At 44.0% G+C, this 21,300-nt stretch overlaps 2 protein-coding genes across 2 annotated transcripts; both read left to right on the forward strand.

The window, feature by feature from the left end:
- Positions 1–2,076: 2,076 nt before the first annotated feature.
- On the forward strand, positions 2,077–3,473 carry LOC141027107 (uncharacterized). Its single transcript, XM_073504039.1, has 2 exons — positions 2,077–2,423; positions 3,140–3,473. Exons 1-2 carry the CDS (start codon positions 2,077–2,079, stop codon positions 3,471–3,473), a joined length of 681 nt encoding a protein of 226 aa, XP_073360140.1.
- A 3,571-nt stretch (positions 3,474–7,044) lies between these two features.
- Positions 7,045–7,552, forward strand: LOC141027108 (uncharacterized). The gene is made up of 2 exons (XM_073504040.1): positions 7,045–7,058; positions 7,135–7,552. Exons 1-2 carry the CDS (start codon positions 7,045–7,047, stop codon positions 7,550–7,552), a joined length of 432 nt encoding a protein of 143 aa, XP_073360141.1.
- The last annotated feature ends 13,748 nt before the right edge of the window (positions 7,553–21,300 follow it).

Raw genomic sequence — 21,300 nt, forward strand, 5'->3', positions numbered from 1 at the left:
CTCAAGAGCAGCATGCTCACATGCAAGATCATGAGATTGATGGTGCTGTAGGTGAACGACATGACAACAGGACATCCTACCGGCAGCAATAGGAAAGGGTGATTAAACCACCCATATTCTCAAACACAAAGGGAAGGAAGAGTAAAACGCAAGCAGCGAAAGCAGCAGCCAAAAAGCCGCCACGCCCCATCAAGCGCGTGGAATTTGGCCCGGACGGCAAACCTCTAGGGATAAGGTCATGCGGATTCTGCAACGTCGTGAGCAACCATAACTACCGCACATGCCCACTCCGCACAGATGCCACTGTCAACAAGCAAATGCTGCACAAGCAGATTGGAGCCACCCAGGTTTCTACCAATGGAGACAACACACGTAACAGCTACACTTGCCGCAAGTGTGGGGGAACTGATGGACATAATGCCCGCACGTGCAAAGTGGGCAAGGAGGTCAGTGGCGCTGAACATAAACAGGGCAAGGTACAGAGTTCCAAAAAATCAAATGAAGACGATGAAGAAGAAGAGTTTGACGAGAATGACGACCAATCAGACGAAGACAATGAAGATGACAGTGTCGGGGACGAGGAAACTAAAACTGACGATGAAGCTGCCAAGGCTCAACCAGGAAAGGGCGCCGGCAAGGCACAACATTCGGGGCCGGTTAGGAGAAGCTCAAGACTGAACAATACATAGTGGTTATGCTACTGCGTCAACTAAAAAATAAGCTTGTAGTCTCAGTTGCCTCGGCACACAATGAGGAAACATTTCAGAAACACTGTCGTTACCAAAACTTATTTAGCTTTATCGTCGATTTCTCGATCAGTACTATAGTTAAGATATAATTTTTGATTTGTGCCCGCTAGACCAGTGACATTATTATGTAAACCATTTGATAATCCTTTTGAATGCAGTCACAAATACATTTGAAAAAACTTATCTGGATTTATCTGACGCAAACGCTACTGTCGACCAGTAACTCAGCAAAAATATGTTAAGGAGAATTTAAACTCTTATACTACATCAGTACTGATAATTCTCAATCGTCACTACAAGGCAGAGTACACATCAGTACTGATATAATTTGTGATTTGTGCCCGCTGGAGCAGTGACATTATTATGTCAACCATTTGATAATCCTTTTGAATGCAGTCACAAATACATTTGAAAAAACTTATCTGGATTTATCTGACGCAAACACTACTGTCGACCAGTAACTCAGCAAAAATATGTTAAGGAAAATTTAAACTCTTATAGTACATCAGTACTGATAATTCTCAGTCGTTAGTACAAAGGCATAGTAAAACAAACACACCCGTGAACACCTCAAAAAAACATCGTTTTTAAAAAACAAAGCTATGTCTGCTTCTGCCAGTCCCAATTCAGAAAGACCATCAGTACATAAAAATAATTACCTCAAGCAAAATGCGAATATAATACATTCTGTACTGATGAAAATCTAATTTATCTGTAAAAAATACTCAGAGATTATCTTGATATAAACAATCCTTTAAAAAATAAAAAAATTGTTTTAAAAAACATTAGCATCACACATAGTCTCACTGGTATTTGGTAAGTTCAATTACACTTCAATCACCAGTCCAAGTACCACAGTAGAGGAGTGCAGACCTCCATCATCACCAACCCTGACACGTGCAAGTGGGATAAGCAGCTAATAAGTACAGCTTGACAAGACGAATCAGTGCGACAGTAAAATGCCATCATCACCACCCCTGAGATGTGCAAGTGGGATTTAGCAGGTCATAAGTACAACTTGACAAGACTAGTCAGTGCAGCAGTAAAAACCATTTGACTTGGATGGTTACTTCTTCCAGGCACCACCCGCGCCACCCACTGAGCGGTTGTCTCAAGGGACTGCAAACGGTGACCCCACGCCACTACACCCACTACACCCACGCCCCCGACGAACCGCCTCCCACAAATCCCCATCGACGCACTACAAAAAACCCCATTCTCTTCCATCTCTCCCTCATTCCCACAAACCACCATTGCCACTTCCATCTCCACTGCACACAAACCACAAACTTCTCTCTCACAAGCCCACAGCCGCCGGAGGAGGGCGATGGCGGAGGAACCGTCTGCCAAGCGTCATCAAGGCGAGCCGTCGGACAAGAGCAGCAACCTCGTCGACGTTCACATCCCCGGTGAGAAGCGCAAGTACACCAAAACCCTCATAGGGGTTGAGCTCCACGGCAAGGAGACGCTGGAGACCGTCTGCACCAGCGAACCAGACAAGGCCGGCGAGGTGATCTCCAGGCTCTGGAAGCAGGCTTGCGGCCAGCGTCGTAGGATCGTAGGCGTTGGTGTGCACTACACCAACGAAGATGAACCTCCCCAGATGGCAGCAGTCCTGCAGTTGTGCGTCGATGAGCTCTGCTTGGTGTACCACATCGCAGCAGCCACAAAATGGTGAGCCATCCTACTCATTTGCCCTGTTTGGTTTATCTGTTTTATTAGTACTGTATCCTAAAAATTTCATCAGACTTGTTTCCCAACTAGATGTACTAGTGTGTTTCTGAAAAGTGGATGCACTACTGCATTTTCTCAAGTAGATACACTATAAATGTATTTTTGAACCTGATGCACTGGATTACTATTTGGAAAATCTTGCGGAAGATTAATTTCTGAAGTTGATCGACTAGTGTAGTTTCTAAACTTGATCCAATAGTGTAGTTTATGTACTCGATGTATTAAAAAGATGTTTCTGAACTTGATGTAGTGAAGTATTTTCTGAATTTGATCTAATGTTATTTTCATAAGAAAATAAACTAAGGACTTGGTGAAGCACTGGTTATGTGTTATCCTATTCAACAAAAGTAAACTAAACTAGTACCAAAGCAGAACATACAACATTGACTGATACTATGTATAATCCAAAAAGAAGAATAACATGATGTACTTAATTTAATTTCAGAACTTTGTTTTCTAGTTTTTGAAGTACATTCATCCATTATTTATCCTACATAAACAACTACTTCATGGATTCATCGCTTGTAAAACAAAACAAAAATGAATAATTCAAACATCAAAGTAATGCTAATTTTCAAAATGTCTCTCCCCTTGCAGGCCCAAGCGCTGAACGACATGCTGCAGCATGAGACGTTGTTCACATTTGCCGGTTTCAGGATTGAATGCGACAAAGAGAAGCTAAAGTTGTCCGGTTTGGAGATCAACCCCAACAAGTTCATCGACATTCAGCGCAAGTGGAGAGTTCCATACACCGGAAAAGAGTACGACTCCTTGACCGATGTTGCAGCCAGCGTCATCCACCCATTCTACAAAGGCATGAAGAAGAACATCAACACGCAGGAAGACCACAAACTGTGGGGGACCAGCCCGCTGCCAGACAACCTCATCGAGTACGCAGGAGTAGATGCGTACGCCACGTACAAGTCATGGATCATAATCGACTACATCACAGATGGTTCGGAATTTGCAAAAGAGCGAGAGGCTGTGTAATTCAACGACCACCCCTATTGCCCCTATATGGGATGAAGATACATCAGAGCCTGCCTTCGTTTTACTTCCGCTTGTGCTTGCCTTTTATCTTGTTGTTTCAAATTAGTAGTTTGCTCTTGTTGGGTTGAACCAGTATGATTATGTCGTGCTTGTCATGGTTGAACAAGTTTACTTATGTCATCAAGTACAATGTTTTGCTTATCTCATTATATAAGTTTGGTAGCTTCGTATGTTGTTAATCCATCATTTCAAATTCAAAAGTAGCTTCTGAATGGAACTTTGTGGCTGCTCTAAAGTACTAGTTATGATGCAAATAATCACACAACGTTGTTCCATGTCTAGTTTCGATTCAGTATTGTATAGAAAACATAACGTTGAGAACAATCAGCACAATTTGAGTTGCTTAACAACGCTTCGAAAGTTGAAGCAAAAATTCTTAGTACTTCATGTAGTGTTCTCATTCATATGTAGCTGCTAGAAAATTAACAAGTACTACAAACAGAAAAAGTTAAGAAGCATCAGCACACAATTATGTTGGTCGCTTGCAGATTAAGAATGACAGTACTAGTACACTTGATCAGACAGTAGATACTTACTACAATAAAAAGTACAAAGAAGCATCAGTCTATAAGCGCTACTATGAATGGACTATCAGTACAACTAAGTCTACACGCAAGTACATCTTAGATTACACTTACACAAAACTGACAGAACTAGAACAAAAAATTTCAGTCCAAGTTACTGGTGGAGTCAAGTACTAGATTCAAACAAACAAAAAAAGAAAAAATTGACCGCCCAAGGTCAGGCGCAGGCCCTGACGCTGCTAGATACTTGAACTCGAGCCCATAGGCAAATCCCTAGTAATTCGCACAACGCCGGGCCCACCGATCAGGGCCCACAGGTCATGAGAGAGAGCTAGCGCCCTGTATAAGCGCTCAGGTAAGTATTCAGAGGAGTTCGACCAGTGAGCCTCGTCTGCGTTTATAAACAGGTCCGGAGCCCCCTCGACTAGCGAGGTGGGACTAAACCCAGAGCGCATGCGCACGCCGCACTGCACAGCCGCGCGGACGAGCTATCTGGGCTGGAAAACGGCCCAATAGCCTGCATCGTTTACAAACACCCCACCAATAAGCCCAGTTAAACAAACCAGAGGGCGACACAAAGAAATATAAACTACAAGAAAAATGTTCGAAACTGAAAATATATAAATTCAAATACTAGTTCGCAGGCAATAAATTTAAATACAAAAAATATAAATATAAATAATTTTAGCTCTGCACCACGGATGATAAAAAGGGAGAAAATATGATACAAAAACAATGAACCTCTAAAAAGAAGAGAACTTAATAGCCTATCTGTTAAATGTACATAATTTAAAAAACCGAATTAAATATTACTTTCAAGTTCAACTACTAAAATACAAAAAGTTCAAACATATAATGTTTGTCAATTATGCTAAATTTCTTATTTATATAAAATCTGACAAGTTCAACTACTAAAATGCAAAAAGTTCAAAGCATATAATGTTTGTCAATTATGCTAAATTTCTTATTTATATAAAATCTAACAAGTTCAACTACTAAAATGCAAAAAGTTCAAAACATATAATGTTTGTCAATTATGCTAAATTTCTTATTTATATAAATTTTGACAAGTTCAACTACTAAAATAAAAGAAGTTCAAATATATAATGTTTGTCAATTATGCTAAATTTATTATTTATATAAATTCTGACTACTTCAACTACTAAAATGCAAGAAGTTCAAATAGAATTTATTTGTCAATTCTGCTAAATTTCTAATTTATATAAAATATGTACACACCTCAACGAACGATCTGGTCGTAAAATAATCTCAGTCCCCCAAACCACCCAAGAAAACAAAAAAACTCAGTTCAAACATACATATGACATCAGTACTAAAAAAGCAGGATCAGTTAGGCCACTCACACCAGTGTGACACCAAATTTCAAAACCGCACGCTGTATGAAATTACATTTCAGTTCACACAACACTAAACCATAAGTGCACTAAAATGAGAATACAAAAACTATAAAGGCCTAACTTAGGTTAGTACAGATGAAAATAAAATAAGTAACAGTTTTGAGCAACAACTCCCAGGGCATTGAAAAATGTTTTGAGATAAACTAGTCTATAAGACTTCAGTGGAAAAGCAATACTTAACACCCACATGGAAAAACATCACAAAGCATACGTCACCTAAACAGTCCAAAATGCCATCATCACCACCCCTGAGACGTGCAAGTGGGATTTAGCAGGTCATAAGTACAGCTTGACAAGACAAGTCAGTGCAGCAGTAAAAACCATTTGACTTGGACGGTTGCTTCTTCCAGGCCACCACCCGCGGCACCCACTGAGCGGTTGCGACAAGGGACTGCAAACGGGGACCCCCACGACCACCACACCCACGCCCCCGACGAACCGCCTCCCACACATCCCCGTCGACGCACTGCAAAATACCCCATTGTCTTCCATCTCTGCCTCATTGCCAGAAACCACCATTGCCGCTTCAATCTCCACTGCACACAAACCACAAACTTCTCTCTCCCAAGCCCACAGTCGCCAGAGGAAGGCGATGGCGGAGGAACCGTCCTCCAAGCATCATCATGGCGAGCCGTCGGACAAGAGCAGCAACCTCGTCGACGTTCACGTCCCCGGCGAGAAGCGCGAGTACACGAGAACCCTCACAGGGGTTGAGTTCCACGGCAAAGAGACGCTGGAGATCGTCTGCACCAACAAACCAGACAAGGCCGATGAGGTGATGAGCAGGCTCAGGATGAAGGGCGGCGGCTTGTATCCGAGCTTCATCGGAGTTGATGTGGAGTTCACCAGCGACGATGAACCTCCACAGATGGCGGCAGTCCTATAGTTGTGCATCGAGGAACTCTGCTTGGTGTACCACATCGTAGCAGCCACAAAATGGTAACCCATACTACTGTTCATTCATCTGTTGTACTAGTACTACTCACTAAAAACTTCATTAAACTTGTTTCCCAACTAGATGAACTACTATAGTTTGTGAAGTGGATGCACGAGTACATGTTTCTCAAGTTACATGCATTTCTGGAATTGTGAAGTGGATTGTTTCACTAGATTAGCATCTGAAAAAATGTTTATAGAATTCTGAACTTGATGCATCAAATTAATTTCTGAACTTGATGTACTAGCATAGATTCTGATCTTGATGCACTAGTATAGTTTATAGAATTGATGTATTAAAAGGTGTTTGGTGAAGTGGTATAGGTCCATATCTTGATGCACATGTTTCTCAAATTAATTTCTCAACTTGATATAGAATTGATGCACAAAGATGTATCAAGCACTGTTATAGGTCTTTTATTCAACAAAAAAGAAAACTAAACTTGAATCAAGCAGCACATATATCATTGAATCTGGTAAAATGATTCTTGAATTTGGTGAAGCATTTGGTGAAGCACTTAAGATAGCAAAAAAGAAAAATAACATGGTGTAGTTGAATTTAATTTCAGGACTTTGTGTACTAGTTTCTGAACTACATTCGTCCATAACTTATACTATATAAGCATCTACCTCATGGATTATCACTTGTAAAACCAAAAAGCAGAAGAATTAAATATTCAAAAAAGAAGACTAAACTTTAAATGTGTGTCCTCCCTCTTGCAGGCCCAAGCGCCTCAAAGACTTCCTGCAGGAGGAGAAATTGTACACATTTCTCGGTTTCAGCATTGGAGGTGACAACCCGATGCTGAACAAGTCTGGTTTGGAGATCAACCCCAACAACTTCATCGACATGCAGCGCAAGTGGAAAGATCCAAAGACCAACAAATACTACGACTCCTTGGCCGATGTTGCAGGCGGCGTAATCCACCCATTCTACAGCGCCATGAAGAATAAGATGGACAGGGGAGACCACAAACTGTGGGGGACCAGCCCGCTTCCAGACAACCTCATCACGTACGCAGGAATAGATGCGTACGCAACGTACAAGTCATGGAAGACAATCGACAACATGATGACAAGTTGGGATATTTCAAAAGAGCAGGAGGCTGACCCCTACTACCACTGCAACTTCGCGGGATGAAGATGCACGAAAGTCTGCATTCGTGTTGCTCGCACTTCTGCCTGTCCTTAATCTTGTTGTTTCAGATTTGTAATTTGCTTTCGTTATGTTGAACCAACTACCTTATGTTATGTGTGTCAGGGTTTGAACAAGTTTGCCTATGTCTATCAAGTACATCGTTTGCTTATGTCGTTCAACAAGTTTGCTAGCTTCCTATTTTGTTGATCCATCATTTGAAGTTGAAGTAGGTTGAAGTTGAAACTTGATGGCTGCCACGCAGCACTAGTCATGGAGAAACAAAAAGCACACATGGATATTTTCACAAAAAACAAAAACAGTGCCAGACTAACTAAGGACAATAGCAAATAGTAGACTTGGACGCTCAGTACAGCTTAGACATTTACGGTAGTACTATCACAACAAGAAATCAGTTTTATGTTTTAGAAGAACACTGAAAAGGCTAAGTTTCAGCCGAGGACAACATTCACTACTAACAGCATCGTGCTAATAGTAGTTAGAAATTTACTGAGTACTGCAACAGGAAAAGCAAAGAACAATCAGTACGTATTTCCTAGTCACTAGCATGCTAGGACTGAGAGTTCTGGTACACTTGAACAAACGGTACATTCATTCTACAAAATATAGAAAGGAACGGGAAGCTTCAGTTCACATTCCATAAAACATTGACACACTAAAGAATAACAGTAATAGTACAACTGATATCTCAGTACAACTTAGTCTATAAGGCAAGTACTATGATCATACCAAACATTGCCTTGAGAAGAACCACAACCTAGTAAAAAGAAGGCCAAAACTAAATCAAAAAGATATCAGTTCGACCAAGGAGAAAAATCACAAGAAAGACAACAGAAGCATCAGCCCACATTGACCAGTGAGGCACTAGCTTCAAACAACACAAGAAAATAAAATGATCAAAGTACCAGCACAATTGAAATCTCAGTACAACTTAGTTTATTCGGTAAGTGCTATGATGATACCAATTAATGCCTTGAAAAAGAAGGCCAAGACTCAACCAAATAGATTACAGTTCAACCAAGGACAAAATTAACAAAAAACAAACAACAGAAGCATCAGCCCACATTGACTAGTGAAGTCATTATGAACTTTATACGTCTGTCTATTAAATGTAGCTAATTTAAACCAGTGCTTTAACTTTTACTATGAAGTTCAACTACTAAAATTCAAGAAGTTCAAACAAAAAATTGGCTCTCAAATTTTGCTAAATTTCTTATACTTAAATAAAATCTGGCTAGAGATCACGTAGCAACTTGGTCGTAAATAATTTCAATCCCAAAAGAAACTTTAGTTCTAATACATTATATGAAATAAGTTCTACATAACAAGGAAGCGTCACTCCACTCACGCTAGATCCACAAGTGCCATCGTGACACCAAATTTTAAAAGCCTTACGCTGAATGACATTACAATTCAGTACTAACAGAACTATACTATAAGTACAAGAAAAGAGGGTACAGAAACTATAAAGGTCCAACCTAGGTTGGGACAGATGAAAATAAAATAAATCTCACTGTTCCAGCAACAACTCGTAATGAACTTGGGAAAAGGTGTTTTCAGTTCAACTAGTTTACATGACTTCAGTACAAAAAATAGAACTTAACGAAAACGAATTCCCAATGAAACATACACAAGTGAAAACAGCTATTCAACCACACTATCATCAGGGAAATAAAGATTGTTAAACATTGTGCCACACTTAAACACAACACAAAATATACCAGTTTTTTACATAGTACTTGACAAGACATCCAAACACTACAATCAAAGCCTACAATGCTTTCAAGAGATATATCACACAACTATCCATTTCACTACGCAAATGATGACCATTTCTTCTATGCGCCAGGAGCTAAAGCCTGAAACTCCTTGGGAAGCTCCGTCACCAGAAGCTGGTTATTCCGATTGAACACAACTCTATACAGATCCTCAACATTCCAACCAATAATACGAGGCTGCAAAACAATAAAACAAATTATCAAAAATCATGACACTTTAAAAAGAAGAATACACAATCAGCCAAACACAGAAAAGTGAAAAGCTCAACTAGAACCCACATCATTATCTTGAATGTTCCCAACGATCTTTTCACCATCATAGGGTCCCGCATACTTCACAGTATAATGGCCACATTCATTCGCCCCTTGAAGTGGAACCTTCACAAACGTTGGTTTCTTTGCAAAAAGCTCCCATTAGGGCTGCTTGCTCGCATTGTACCGAGCATCACCATAAAAAGCCTTCATTACTTGGACCATCCTAGAGATCTGTAAAAAAAGAAAAGAAACCACACATTTTCAGGTCTCAGAAAAGCAGAAACAAAGACGTGGAAAAATTAATCCAGTACAGATAATAAATGTCACTCACAATCTTCTCGCAGTCTTTATGATAGGTGTTCTTTGAAGGACGATGGTTCTTCGGATAAGGTAAAGAGTCAAGGATGTCAACGCTACTTCGGTACCGATTCATGACATATAAGGAAAAGTGGTTCACTTTCTTATCCTTTGATAAAACCATAGGCTTGAATAGAGGCATCATGATCTAAAAACAAATGACCAAAAAAGAGATGTTAAATATTCAAAATAAAAACCAGCATGACAACAAACAATTAAAACCAAAAATCAGCTAGTAGAACTCACAAGGTCGGCAGTGAGCAAGTCTTCCTTTTATTTGACATAGCTCTTGAAATCTCTCGCTACACTCTCCACATTAAACACTTTATTTTCATCACCGTAAAACGTACAGTCAAGCACAACCTGCAAAAAGCGCAGAAAGAAATAGACAGGGGGAAAGGATCAACAAGCAAAGTATTATTAAAACTTGTAAAACAATAGGCAGTGCTGTTTAAGAGAAACAAACGATCTGATTGATTACCGTGATGAAATATGGACTCAGCAATACCCTTTTCCCAGACGCAAAATCAACATTTCTATCAGGATCTTTCTTCCAATCATCAATGAGGAAGTCCATTACATCACCCTCCATCATTTGCCCAGGTGCAAAAACTTCCCAGATGCGTTTCCCAGTGAAGCTGGTTACACTACCATCGGGCTGAGGTATCATTGAGAATGTATTCCTGCAGCACAGACAAGAACAAAAAGCAGGGGAAGCAAGATAAGGCATTCATAGCAGTTCAAGTTGTATAAAAAGTAACAGTTCAGGTCATATTTATCTAGCAGTTACAAACAACAGAGGAAAAGAAGAGGAAACGTAATGAGAGGTACTCACTCGGCATACTTCTCACATGCTTCATCGCTAGGCAACAGATTATACAACTTGCGAGCCTTGTCCAGGTGAGGGAATTTATGAGGGTGAAGCTGCTGCACAGGGGAGCAAAACTTTATAGGAGCTCTGGGTGCACGCTTCGTGCTTGTAACATTGCCAGAATCCAAAGAAGGATCCTTCGTAGCACCACCAGCTCTACGGGCCACTATTCCAGCAAGTGGGGATAAACCCTTGGCAGCAGCAGCGCTCCTGGTGACTCTTCCCATGCCAGCAATCTTGTCAAACGCATCATCATCGCTGTCTATCAATTCCACAATGGGATTCTTGGGTGTAGAGGGGCTCTCTGCACAAGCAGCCGTAGAACCTTTCAGAGCTCCCAACCGCCCCTTAATAAGACCAGATCTTGTCTTTTCTGGAGAACGCCCCTGGCTAAGATCAATAGATACGCGCTCGAGCTCCGAGAACTGGCTGCCAAAGATCCTGTAGTCATGCTCATCAAGATCCAGCCACTCACCTGCAAAAATAAAAAAAGAAAAGACCACATCAAGGGTAAAGTTCAAATACATAATTCATGACAGTACCAATCAAGAAGTACAAGCTGCAAAAAATTATAAAAGGTCATGCATTACGTACAGGGTTCGATGCCAAGCAAACCACGGAAGTCAACATCAAACACATCGCTAGTTGCGCAGGTATACAGAAAAGTCTTCCTAATGTCAAGAATGTCTTCGTGGCTGTAATCCAACATTTCAATCACACCATCCTCCCGACAATGATAGGTCTTGCAGCTTTGTAGCATAAAGAATCCACAATCATGCCTGTTAACAAAAGAAAAAACAAATGGGTACATCACAAATGCGAAAATACAGGAACACCACCCTCCCAGCAACAAAAACTCATTAAAAACGGATACTCATGTGTTTTTCTGCTGCGGCATCCGCACAAACTCGCAAGAGAAACCATCAATATGCACTGATGAGAACGGTTTGGCCCTGTCTACGCTGGACTCCCTCCAAAGCTTCTTTATGTTATCTGTCATAGTCCTTAAGAATCTAACTGCATCACTTCAGGTTTCATCACGCAGTGAATCAAGACACTCGAAACGACGGAACCTCAAATTCAGAACAATCAAGCACCAATGCCCAGATTCGTCGCTAGGCTTCACGGTAGCCGCAAATGATGGCGGATCAAAAGTAGGGAAAAGAAGCTGAAAAAAATCGCATAGGAAAAGTGAATTTAACAAATCAGAATGAAACAAAAAATTCAGCCTCCAAACAATAAAATAAAAGAAGGAAATTGAAATTCAGAAGTACAAACAAAAATCAGATAATCATAAGTTCTAATCGAGTAAGCAAAACACTACAAAAAATAAATGCTACTCAAGTTTATATCCACTGCCCAAAATTGCAACAAACATATCAGTTCAATTTCCTTGCGACAATAAGTTCAGCTTCCAAAAAAGAAGCACACATCATTCATAAGTGCAGGGGTAAAAGCAGGCTACTCAAGTTCATTCCCCCACCTCCCAAACTTGCAATAAAACAGGACAGTTCTAGTTCATGAGTACAAAAAGTTCAAGTTCACCTACTTGGTCAAAACCATCAGCACCCGATCTCGTGAACCAATTTAGCACATTGGAATCAATATTTCCATCACGGATCTGGGTCTGTTGTACAAAAAGAACAACAACAATTAGAAAATTGGCAAAACAAGTTATCATCCTATCTACAAAGCAAAATACTGACCGTCACCCATCTGGGAACTATCAACTTGTCAGTGTCTCGATACTTCTGACGTAGAGAATATAAAACAACGTCAGCACTGTCTGAGTTGAGCATGCCAGTGGGGACAAACGCTTTAGCAATAGAATCAACACTGGCATCACATTCTTTATTTTGAAACATCGGCTTGTGACTAGAAAAACACAAAAGATTACATGAATTAAAACTACTGCAACAACAACAATAATCATATGAGAGAAAAAAAGAGACAAAAATGGTACGGGCAAAATCCCAAACTAACCATTTCATACCGTTCGTGCGCAACCTCGTAACAGCGAAGAAAAACATATCAACCTTAACAACATTACCACTTTCTGCTTGCAGAAAAAGAAGAAAAACAATAAGTTCAAGCACTACAAGTGAACATGTCCAAAATGCCAAAATTGAGAAGTACGCCTCATTTACAAGTCCTTACCTGCACTATCAGCGTTTGACGACGACGGTAGTTCCTATGATGAGACCAATATGCCTCCAGTTTCAGGGTTTGACGATGGGACATCTTGAGAGGACACCAATATTGTTGCGCTTTCAGGGTCTGTTGAAAGAAAATCCTGGGATGACACGAGCGCCTCCTGCGTCAAGGGGCCAGAAGAAATCGACAGAAGTAAATCATCATCCTCAGATGGCACCTCCTCCACGCTAGAAGCATCTTGCAATGCATCACCGTAATCAAGACCTCCAAGCGAGAAATTCTCCGGCGGCAAATCTTCACAATCAGAAACATTTTCATTCCCAGCAATACCAACACCAGACGATTTGGCATCAAGTATGCTGGCAGCAGCAACATCCTCATCAACAACTTTGGTACCAACATCGCGCCCACTACTCAATGGAACACCACGAGCATCATCTCCACCACTAAGGACAGCCTCACGCTCAACATCAGTCATCTGAAGAAATAAAAATTCAGAAAAAGTGAATAATATGAGAAAAACTAACAATAAAAAATAAGCTAGCAAGAGGTGCATAGAAAAACAAACCTTAGAAGCATTCACAGCAACATCATCGATCTTGCTGCTGCTAACATTCAAAGCAATATCACCAACGGGCGAACAAGGCTCGTCGCCAACAACAGGACCCTGATTCAAATGTAATGAAGCAAGAAAAACAATGCTATTATTAGCAACAATAAACACAAGGAATTAAACCACAGTAACAAAAAAGGTAGGTATCACCTGCAAACTCTTAACGGTGTGGGATAGAAAAATGGACAAGCAAGGCACATTGGTGCGCATGAAAATTCAAGAAATATGAATAAACACAATGAAAATAAAAATAACCTTGCACTTATCGGTAGATGGATCATTAACTCCACGGTCAATAGCAGCCTCAACATTATGACTAGTCTCCTGCATGAAAACAAAAAATTAATAAACAGATGAAGATCAGGAAGTTCAACTACAATACTGATAGCAGAACAACATAGTAAAAACATACAAACACCGAGGACTGACTCACATCAACAAGAGGGTACTCCAAGCCAACATCGTTCGGATGGTGATGAGTAACATTAGCCTCAGTACCATCATCAGCCCTGCTGTCGGTGGCAGCTGCCTCATCCTGCTCAATCTGCATGGAAGAAAAATTAATAAACAGATGAAGATGGGAAAGTTCAACTACAATACTGACAGCAGAACAACATAGTTGCAAACACCGAGGACTGACTCACATCAACAACAGGGCGCTCCAAGCCAACATCATTTGTTTCATGACCAGAAACATTAGCCTCAGTACCATCACCAGCCCTGCTGTCGGTGGCAGCAGCCTCATCCTCCTCACTCTGCCTAATAACAACATTTGCATTTTCCTCATATGGCTTGCAGCGCAAGTCTTGCATAGCTTTGAAACGCTTCATGTTGTTCAACAGACGAACCGAGCTCTGAACTAGATTAGCAGCACCGTCACGCATATCACCATCTCAATATAGTCCACTGCTTCCTCAGCGTTAAATTGATGACCTTCAGGAAGGATACCTTTGATACAACTCAGACGCTCAACTGTCATTGGGACCTTTTGCAGCCCAGAACACACATTACTTAAAATATGCTCAGCGCGCTCCAACGCAGAAACAACAACAACATCAATACTAAAACCCTGCCTCTGTGAAGTACTAGCATTACTAGGGCCAGGGGGAACATAACCAGCACCCTCAACACCACGGCCATCTCTCAACTCATCGTGCAGAGATGAAAACTTGGGAACCTGAGATGACGGCATCTCCAGGACTGGCCGTTTATACACTCGGAAAAAACAACCTCCTCTTGCGTTTTCCACTACAAACAAGGGGAAAAAGAGTTAATTAATCAATGCAACACACATGGAAAAATAAAACATGATATTAACAGATTTAAATCAACAACACTATCAATCTTTAACTGTCAGTGCCAATTTGTCAGTATTTACCGACAGCACAGTTGAACAAAGATATTCAGTTCAACCACACATGAAACAACAGTACTAAAAATCGTACCTAAACCTCACAAAGCTTAAGAAATGACAAAATCTAAATAGGTAACTCTGCGGGACACATGCTCACTCCAGCAAAAATAGCTATACCGAAAGAAATAAAACTCACCGGAAGCTTCCCAAACACCCAAGTCTTTGGATCTACATTTCCTTTTTTTTATCAAATCTGCATCAACCAGATCAGAAAGCTTGACAGGATCCATGAAACATATGCGGGGGACTCGCATGTTAGGCTCCGCAGTATTGCCACGGATAAGGCAGTCAAGGTACATTAGTACAGGCCCTATAGCACAGCCTGTAATTGCCTTCCCCATGGTAACACCATCTTGGTACTTGACAACAACCCTTCTAAGCTCATCAACCATCAGCTGACAATAATCCATATTAGCCATGTCCTCAAAGACGAGACCCTCAAACATTGCTGCCTCTCTAGAAACACGCGGGGCGGCACCAGGCAACACAACCTTCATAAACACAATAATGAAGAACACTTTCAGAGCAAGGTCATCTTTGCTAGGATCCTTGACGAGCACCTTGAGCTTATTCCTCAAATCCTTTGTCTTGATATCTTTGTTCCTGCTAATGTCAAGCTCCGATCTTAATTTCATCAGAGCGTCGTCATATCCATCCTCTGACGGCCTTGGCGCAGAACGACCACCACGAGGGAACCCAAATAATTGTTGTATACCATCGCTAGTGATGCGAAGCTTCTTATTAGCCTCACCCATGTCAAGAGTCATCGTATCAGGATCTATCCTCAGGTACAAAACTCCCATCAGAGGGCGGGAAATGTTAGACTTCACCCTCCAATTGAAGATAGAACCAAAACCAGCTGCACGAACCCTAGCCACATGCCGACTCTCAAGAAATTTAGCACAAGCTTCAACCTCTCCCAACGAACATCGCACAGTTAAGTTCAATTTCCGTTGGTCACCTTCATCCAAGGCAACTTTTCCGGCATTGCCTCCTACCGGCTTGACCGGACTCATAACGCTAACAGGCTGTAAATGAAAATAAAGAAGCCACACCTTAAATAAATCAATATAGAAAACAAAACAAGCATATGAAGGCAAGTAGAAAAAAGAAAAGATTGCACAAGTTCAACTCTTGAAACAACATCAGTACCACCCTCGATTGATGCAAACAATGACCAGCCTCGCCTGGCCAGCATATCAGCCCAGACACAATTAAATCATTGCAAGTACAACTAGTTAGTCACATACAGTACAAAACACGTAACACTGCAAATTCATCGTCAGAATCAACTTCTATATCATCTTCTTCAGATACAACATCTTCAGCTTCGACACGAGCACGCTTCTTCACACCTTTGTTCACCTTCGCGGGATGAACTTTATGCTTATTATTTTCTTTCAACAAAGAGCGCTCTGGAAGAGGAGGCGAAGAAGGCTTCTTATTTGTCAAAACCCATGGACTACGACGAACAGGGGAGCCACAAAGTTTGCTTGGAACAATCTTCACAGCAACACTATCCCCATCAGCTTTGCTATTACCAGGTTGGGAACCAGCTTTCACACGTGGGCTATGCCTCTGTGTGCCATCAGGATTTTGATCTGACATCTTCCTCTTCAAAACATCTTTCTTCTCCTTAACTGCATCATGAGTAAACACTTGCATCAAACGAGTTTGCATCAGGTTTGTCTTCACAGGCATGTCACTTCCATGAGATCCAGCATCAACAGTTCAAAAGGCCGCGTCACCACCTTCATCACCTACACCTTCAGGAGCTTGAGCAACATCCCGATCACTTCGTTGAACACAGGCAGCCTTTTGACGCCGTTCCAACTCCTTTCTCCTCTAGAAATCACAATTCTTCTAGAGGAGAAAGGAGAAAGTACAAATGAAATAATAATTCATAATAGTGCTGGTTTTCCCCTAAAAATAAAGATAAGATAATGGGGGCAAGTCATGTTAGGGACTCGCCTCCGCGGCACGCCGCGCCGTCGCCTGCTACGGCTCGTTCCTGGCTCGGCCTCGTCGGGATGGGGGAGGGGGGGTCCCGACCCCCCTCCCCCCCGGCATGGCCTCGCGCTAATCTGGCAGTGCGCTCGTTTGACAGGCGCAGTGCGGTTATTCTGTTTCCCCCACATGCACCCACACACCCCTAAGATAGATAATGGGGCTAAGTCCATACAAGGAAGATGTGTCAGTACAAGTATGCCCCTCGGTGCGGTGCGGGGGCAAGTCATGTTACAGACTCGCCTCCGCATGCGACGCCGCGGCACGCCACGTCGTCGCCTGCTACGGCTCGTTCCTGGCTCGACCTCGCCGGGATGGGGGAGGGGGGTCCCGACCCCCCCCCGGCTCGGCCTCGCGCTAACGCGACAGTGCGCTCGTTTGACACGCGCAGTGCGGTTATTCTGTTTCCCCCACACGCACCCACACACCCCTAAGATAGATAATGGGGGCAAGTCCATACAAGGAAGATGTGTTAGTACAACTATGCCCCTCGGTGCGGTGAGGGGGCAAGTCATGTTACAGACTCGCCTCCGCATGCGACGCCGCGGCACGCCGCGTCGTTGCCTGCTATGGCTCGTTCCTAGCCCGGCCTCGCCGGAATGGGGGAGGGGGGGGTCCCGACCCCCTTCCCCCCGACTCGGCCTCGCGCTAACGCGGCAGTGCGCTCGTTTGACAGGCGCAGTGCGGTTATTCTGTTTCCCCCACACGCACCCACACACCCCTAAGATAGATAATGGGGGCAAGTCCATACAAGGAAGATGTGTCAATACAACTATGCTCCTCGGTGCGGTGCGGGGGCAAGTCATGTTACGGACTCGCCTCCGGATGCGATGCCGTGGCACGCCGCGTCGTCGGCTGCTATGGCTCGTTCCTGGCTCGGCCTCGCCGGGATGGGGGAGGGGGGGTCCCTCCCCCCTCCCCCCCGGCTCGGCCTCGCGCTAACGCGGCAGTGCGCTCATTTGACAGGCGATGTGCGGTTATTCTGCTTCCCCCACACGCACCCACACACCCCTAAGATAGATAATGGGGGCAAGTCCATACAAGGAAGATGTGTCAGTACAACTATGCCCCTCGGTGCGGTGCGGGGGCAAGTCATGTTACAGACTCGCCTCCGCATGCGATGACGTGGCACACCGCGTCGTCGCCTGCTACGGCTCGTTCCTGGCTCGGCCTCGCCGGGATGGGGGTCGGGGCGACCCCCCTCCCCCCCGGCTCGGCCTCGCGCTAACGCGACAGTGCGCTCGTTTGACAGGCGCAGTACGGTTATTCTGTTTCCCCCACACGCACCCACACACCCCTAAGATAGATAATGGGGGCAAGTCCATACAAGGAAGATGTGTCAGTACAACTATGCCCCTCGGTGCAGTGCGGGGGCAAGTCATGTTACGGAATCGCCTCCGCATGCGACGCCGTGGCACGCCGCGTCGTCGCCTGCTACGGCTCGTTCCTGGCTCAGCCTTGCCGGATGGGGGAGGGGGGGGGGTTCCGACCCCCCTCCCCCCCGGCTCTGCCTCGCGCTAACGCGACAGTGCGCTCGTTTGACAGGCGCAGTGGGGTTATTCTGTTTCCCCCACACGCACCCACACACCCCTAAGATAGATAATGGGGGCAAGTCCATAGAAGGAAGATGTGTCAGTACAACTATGCCCCTCGGTGCGGTGCGGGGCAAGTCGTGTTACGGACTCGCCTCCGCATGCGACGCCGCGGCACGCCGCGTCGTCGCCTGCTACGGCTCGTTCCAGGCTCGGCCTCGCCGGAATGGGGGAGGGGGGTCCCTCCCCCCCTCCCCCCCCGGCTCGGCCTCGCGCTAACGCTGAAGTGCACTCATTTGACAGGCGCAGTGCGGTTATTCTGTTTCCCCCACACGCACCCACACACCCCTAAGAGAGATAATGGGGGCAAGTCCATACAAGGAAGATGTGTCAGTACAACTATGCCCCTCGGTGCGGTGCGGGGGCAAGTTATGTTACGGACTCGCCTCCGCATGTGACGACGCGGCACGCCGCATCGTCGCCTGCTATGGCTCGTTCCTGGCTCAGCCTCGCCGGGATGGGGGAGGGGGGTCCCGACCCCCTCGGCTCGGCCTCGCGCTAACGCGGCAGTGCGCTCGTTTGACAGGCGTAGTGCGGTTATTCTGTTTCTCCCACACGCACCCACACACCCCTAAGATAGATAATGGGGGCAAGTCCATACAAGGAAGATGTGTCAGTACAACTATGCCCCTCGGTGCGGTTCGGGGGCAAGTCATGTTACAGACTCGCCTCCGCATGCGACGCCGCGGCACGCCGCGTCGTTGCCTGCTACGGCTCGTTCCTGGCTCGGCCTCGCCGGGATGGGGGAGGGGGGGTCCCAACCCCCCTCCCCCGGGCTCGGCCTCGCGCTAACGCGACAGTGCGCTTGTTTGACAGGCGCAGTGGGTTATTCTGTTTCCCCTACACGCACCCACACACACCCCTAAGATAGATAATGGGGGCAAGTCCATAGAAGGAAGATGTGTCAGTACAACTATGCCCCTCGGTGCGGTGCGGGGGCAAGTCATGTTATGGACTTGCCTGCGCATGCGACGCCGCGGCACGCCGCGTCGTCGGCTGCTACGACTCGTTCCTGGCTCGGCCTCGCCGGGATGGGGAAGGGGGGGTCGGGACCCCCCTCCCCCCGGCTCGGCCTCGCGCTAACGCGGCAGTGCGCTCGTTTGACAGGCGCAGTGCGGTTATTCTGTTTCCCCCACATGCACCCACACACCCCTAAGATAGATAATTGGGGCAAGTCCATACAAGGAAGATGTGTCAGTACAACTATGCCGCTCGGTGCGGTGCGGGGGAAAGAATGACAACAAAGAGAAAAGCGATCGAAACACACTATAAAAAGGAGATGTCAATTCAAGTAGGGGACAACATTTAGTACTTAAAAAAATGCTTATGTTAGGCAAAAAAATTATAATAACTAGAAAGAAAGAATGCTAAGAATCAAAAAATATTATAGACTACACTTACACAAAACTGACAAGAACCAGAACAAAAAGTATCTGTCCAAGTTACTGGCGGAGTCAAGTACTAGATTCAAAAAAAAAGTTGACCTCCACACGCACCCACACACCCCTAAGATAGATAATGGGGGCAAGTCCATACAAGGAAGATGTGTCAGTACAACTATGCCCCTCGGTGCGGTGCGGGGGAAAGAATGACAACAAAGAGAAAAGCGAGCGAAACACACTATAAAAAGGAGATGTCAATTCAAGTAGAGGACAACATTTAGTACTTAAAAATGCTTATGTTAGGCAAAAAAATTATAATAACTAGAAAGAAAGAACGCTAAGAATCAAAAAATATTATAGACTACACTTACACAAAAATTAGAAGAACCAGAAAAAAAGTATCAGTCCAAGTTACTGGTGGAGTCAAGTACTAGATTCAAAAAAAAGTTGACCTACACACGCACCCACACACCCCTAAGATAGATAATGGGGGAAAGTCCATACAAGGAAGAGGTTTCAGTACAACTATGCCCCTCGGTGCGGTGCGGGGGAAAGAATGACAACAAAGAGAAAAGCGAGTGAAACACACTATAAAAAGGAGATGTCAATTCAAGTAGAGGACAACATTTAGTACTTAAAAATGCTTATGTTAGGCAAAAAAATTATAATAACTAGAAAGAAAGAATGCTAAGAATCAAAAAATATTATAGACTACACTTACACAAAACTGACAAGAACCAGAACAAAAAGTATCAGTCCAAGTTACTGGTGGAGTCAAGTACTACATTCAAACAAACAAAAAAAAGTTGACCACCCAAGGTCAGGCGCATGACCTGACGCTGCTAAATACTTGAACTCGAGCCCATGGGCGAATCCCTAGTAATCCGCACAACGCAGAGCCCGCCGACCAGGGCCCATAGGTCATGAGAGAGAGCGATCGCCGTGTATCAGCGCTCAGGTAAGTATTCGGAGGAGTTCGACTAGTGAGCCACGGCTGCGCTTATAAACAGGTCCAGAGCCCCCTCGACTAGCGAGGTGGGACTAAACCCAGAGCGCACACGCACACCGCACTGCACAGCCGCGCGGAGAAGCTATCTGGGCCGGAAACAACGACTCAGGCGGATGGCCCAACACAGTAGTTCGCCCCATTACAAAATTCCAGCAGATCACCCACGACCAAAAATAAAAAAACAAAATGCATATAATTTTAAAAAAATCTCACAATAAATCAGTTCAAAACAAGTAATGTAAAAAGTTCAAACACATGTTAATTTTAAGAACTAAAAAAATTATTTTTTTTTGAAAAATTA

The sequence above is a fragment of the Aegilops tauschii genome, chromosome 7 (genome assembly GCF_002575655.3).
Source record: "Aegilops tauschii subsp. strangulata cultivar AL8/78 chromosome 7, Aet v6.0, whole genome shotgun sequence".
In the NCBI taxonomy this organism is placed as follows: Eukaryota; Viridiplantae; Streptophyta; class Magnoliopsida; order Poales; family Poaceae; genus Aegilops; species Aegilops tauschii.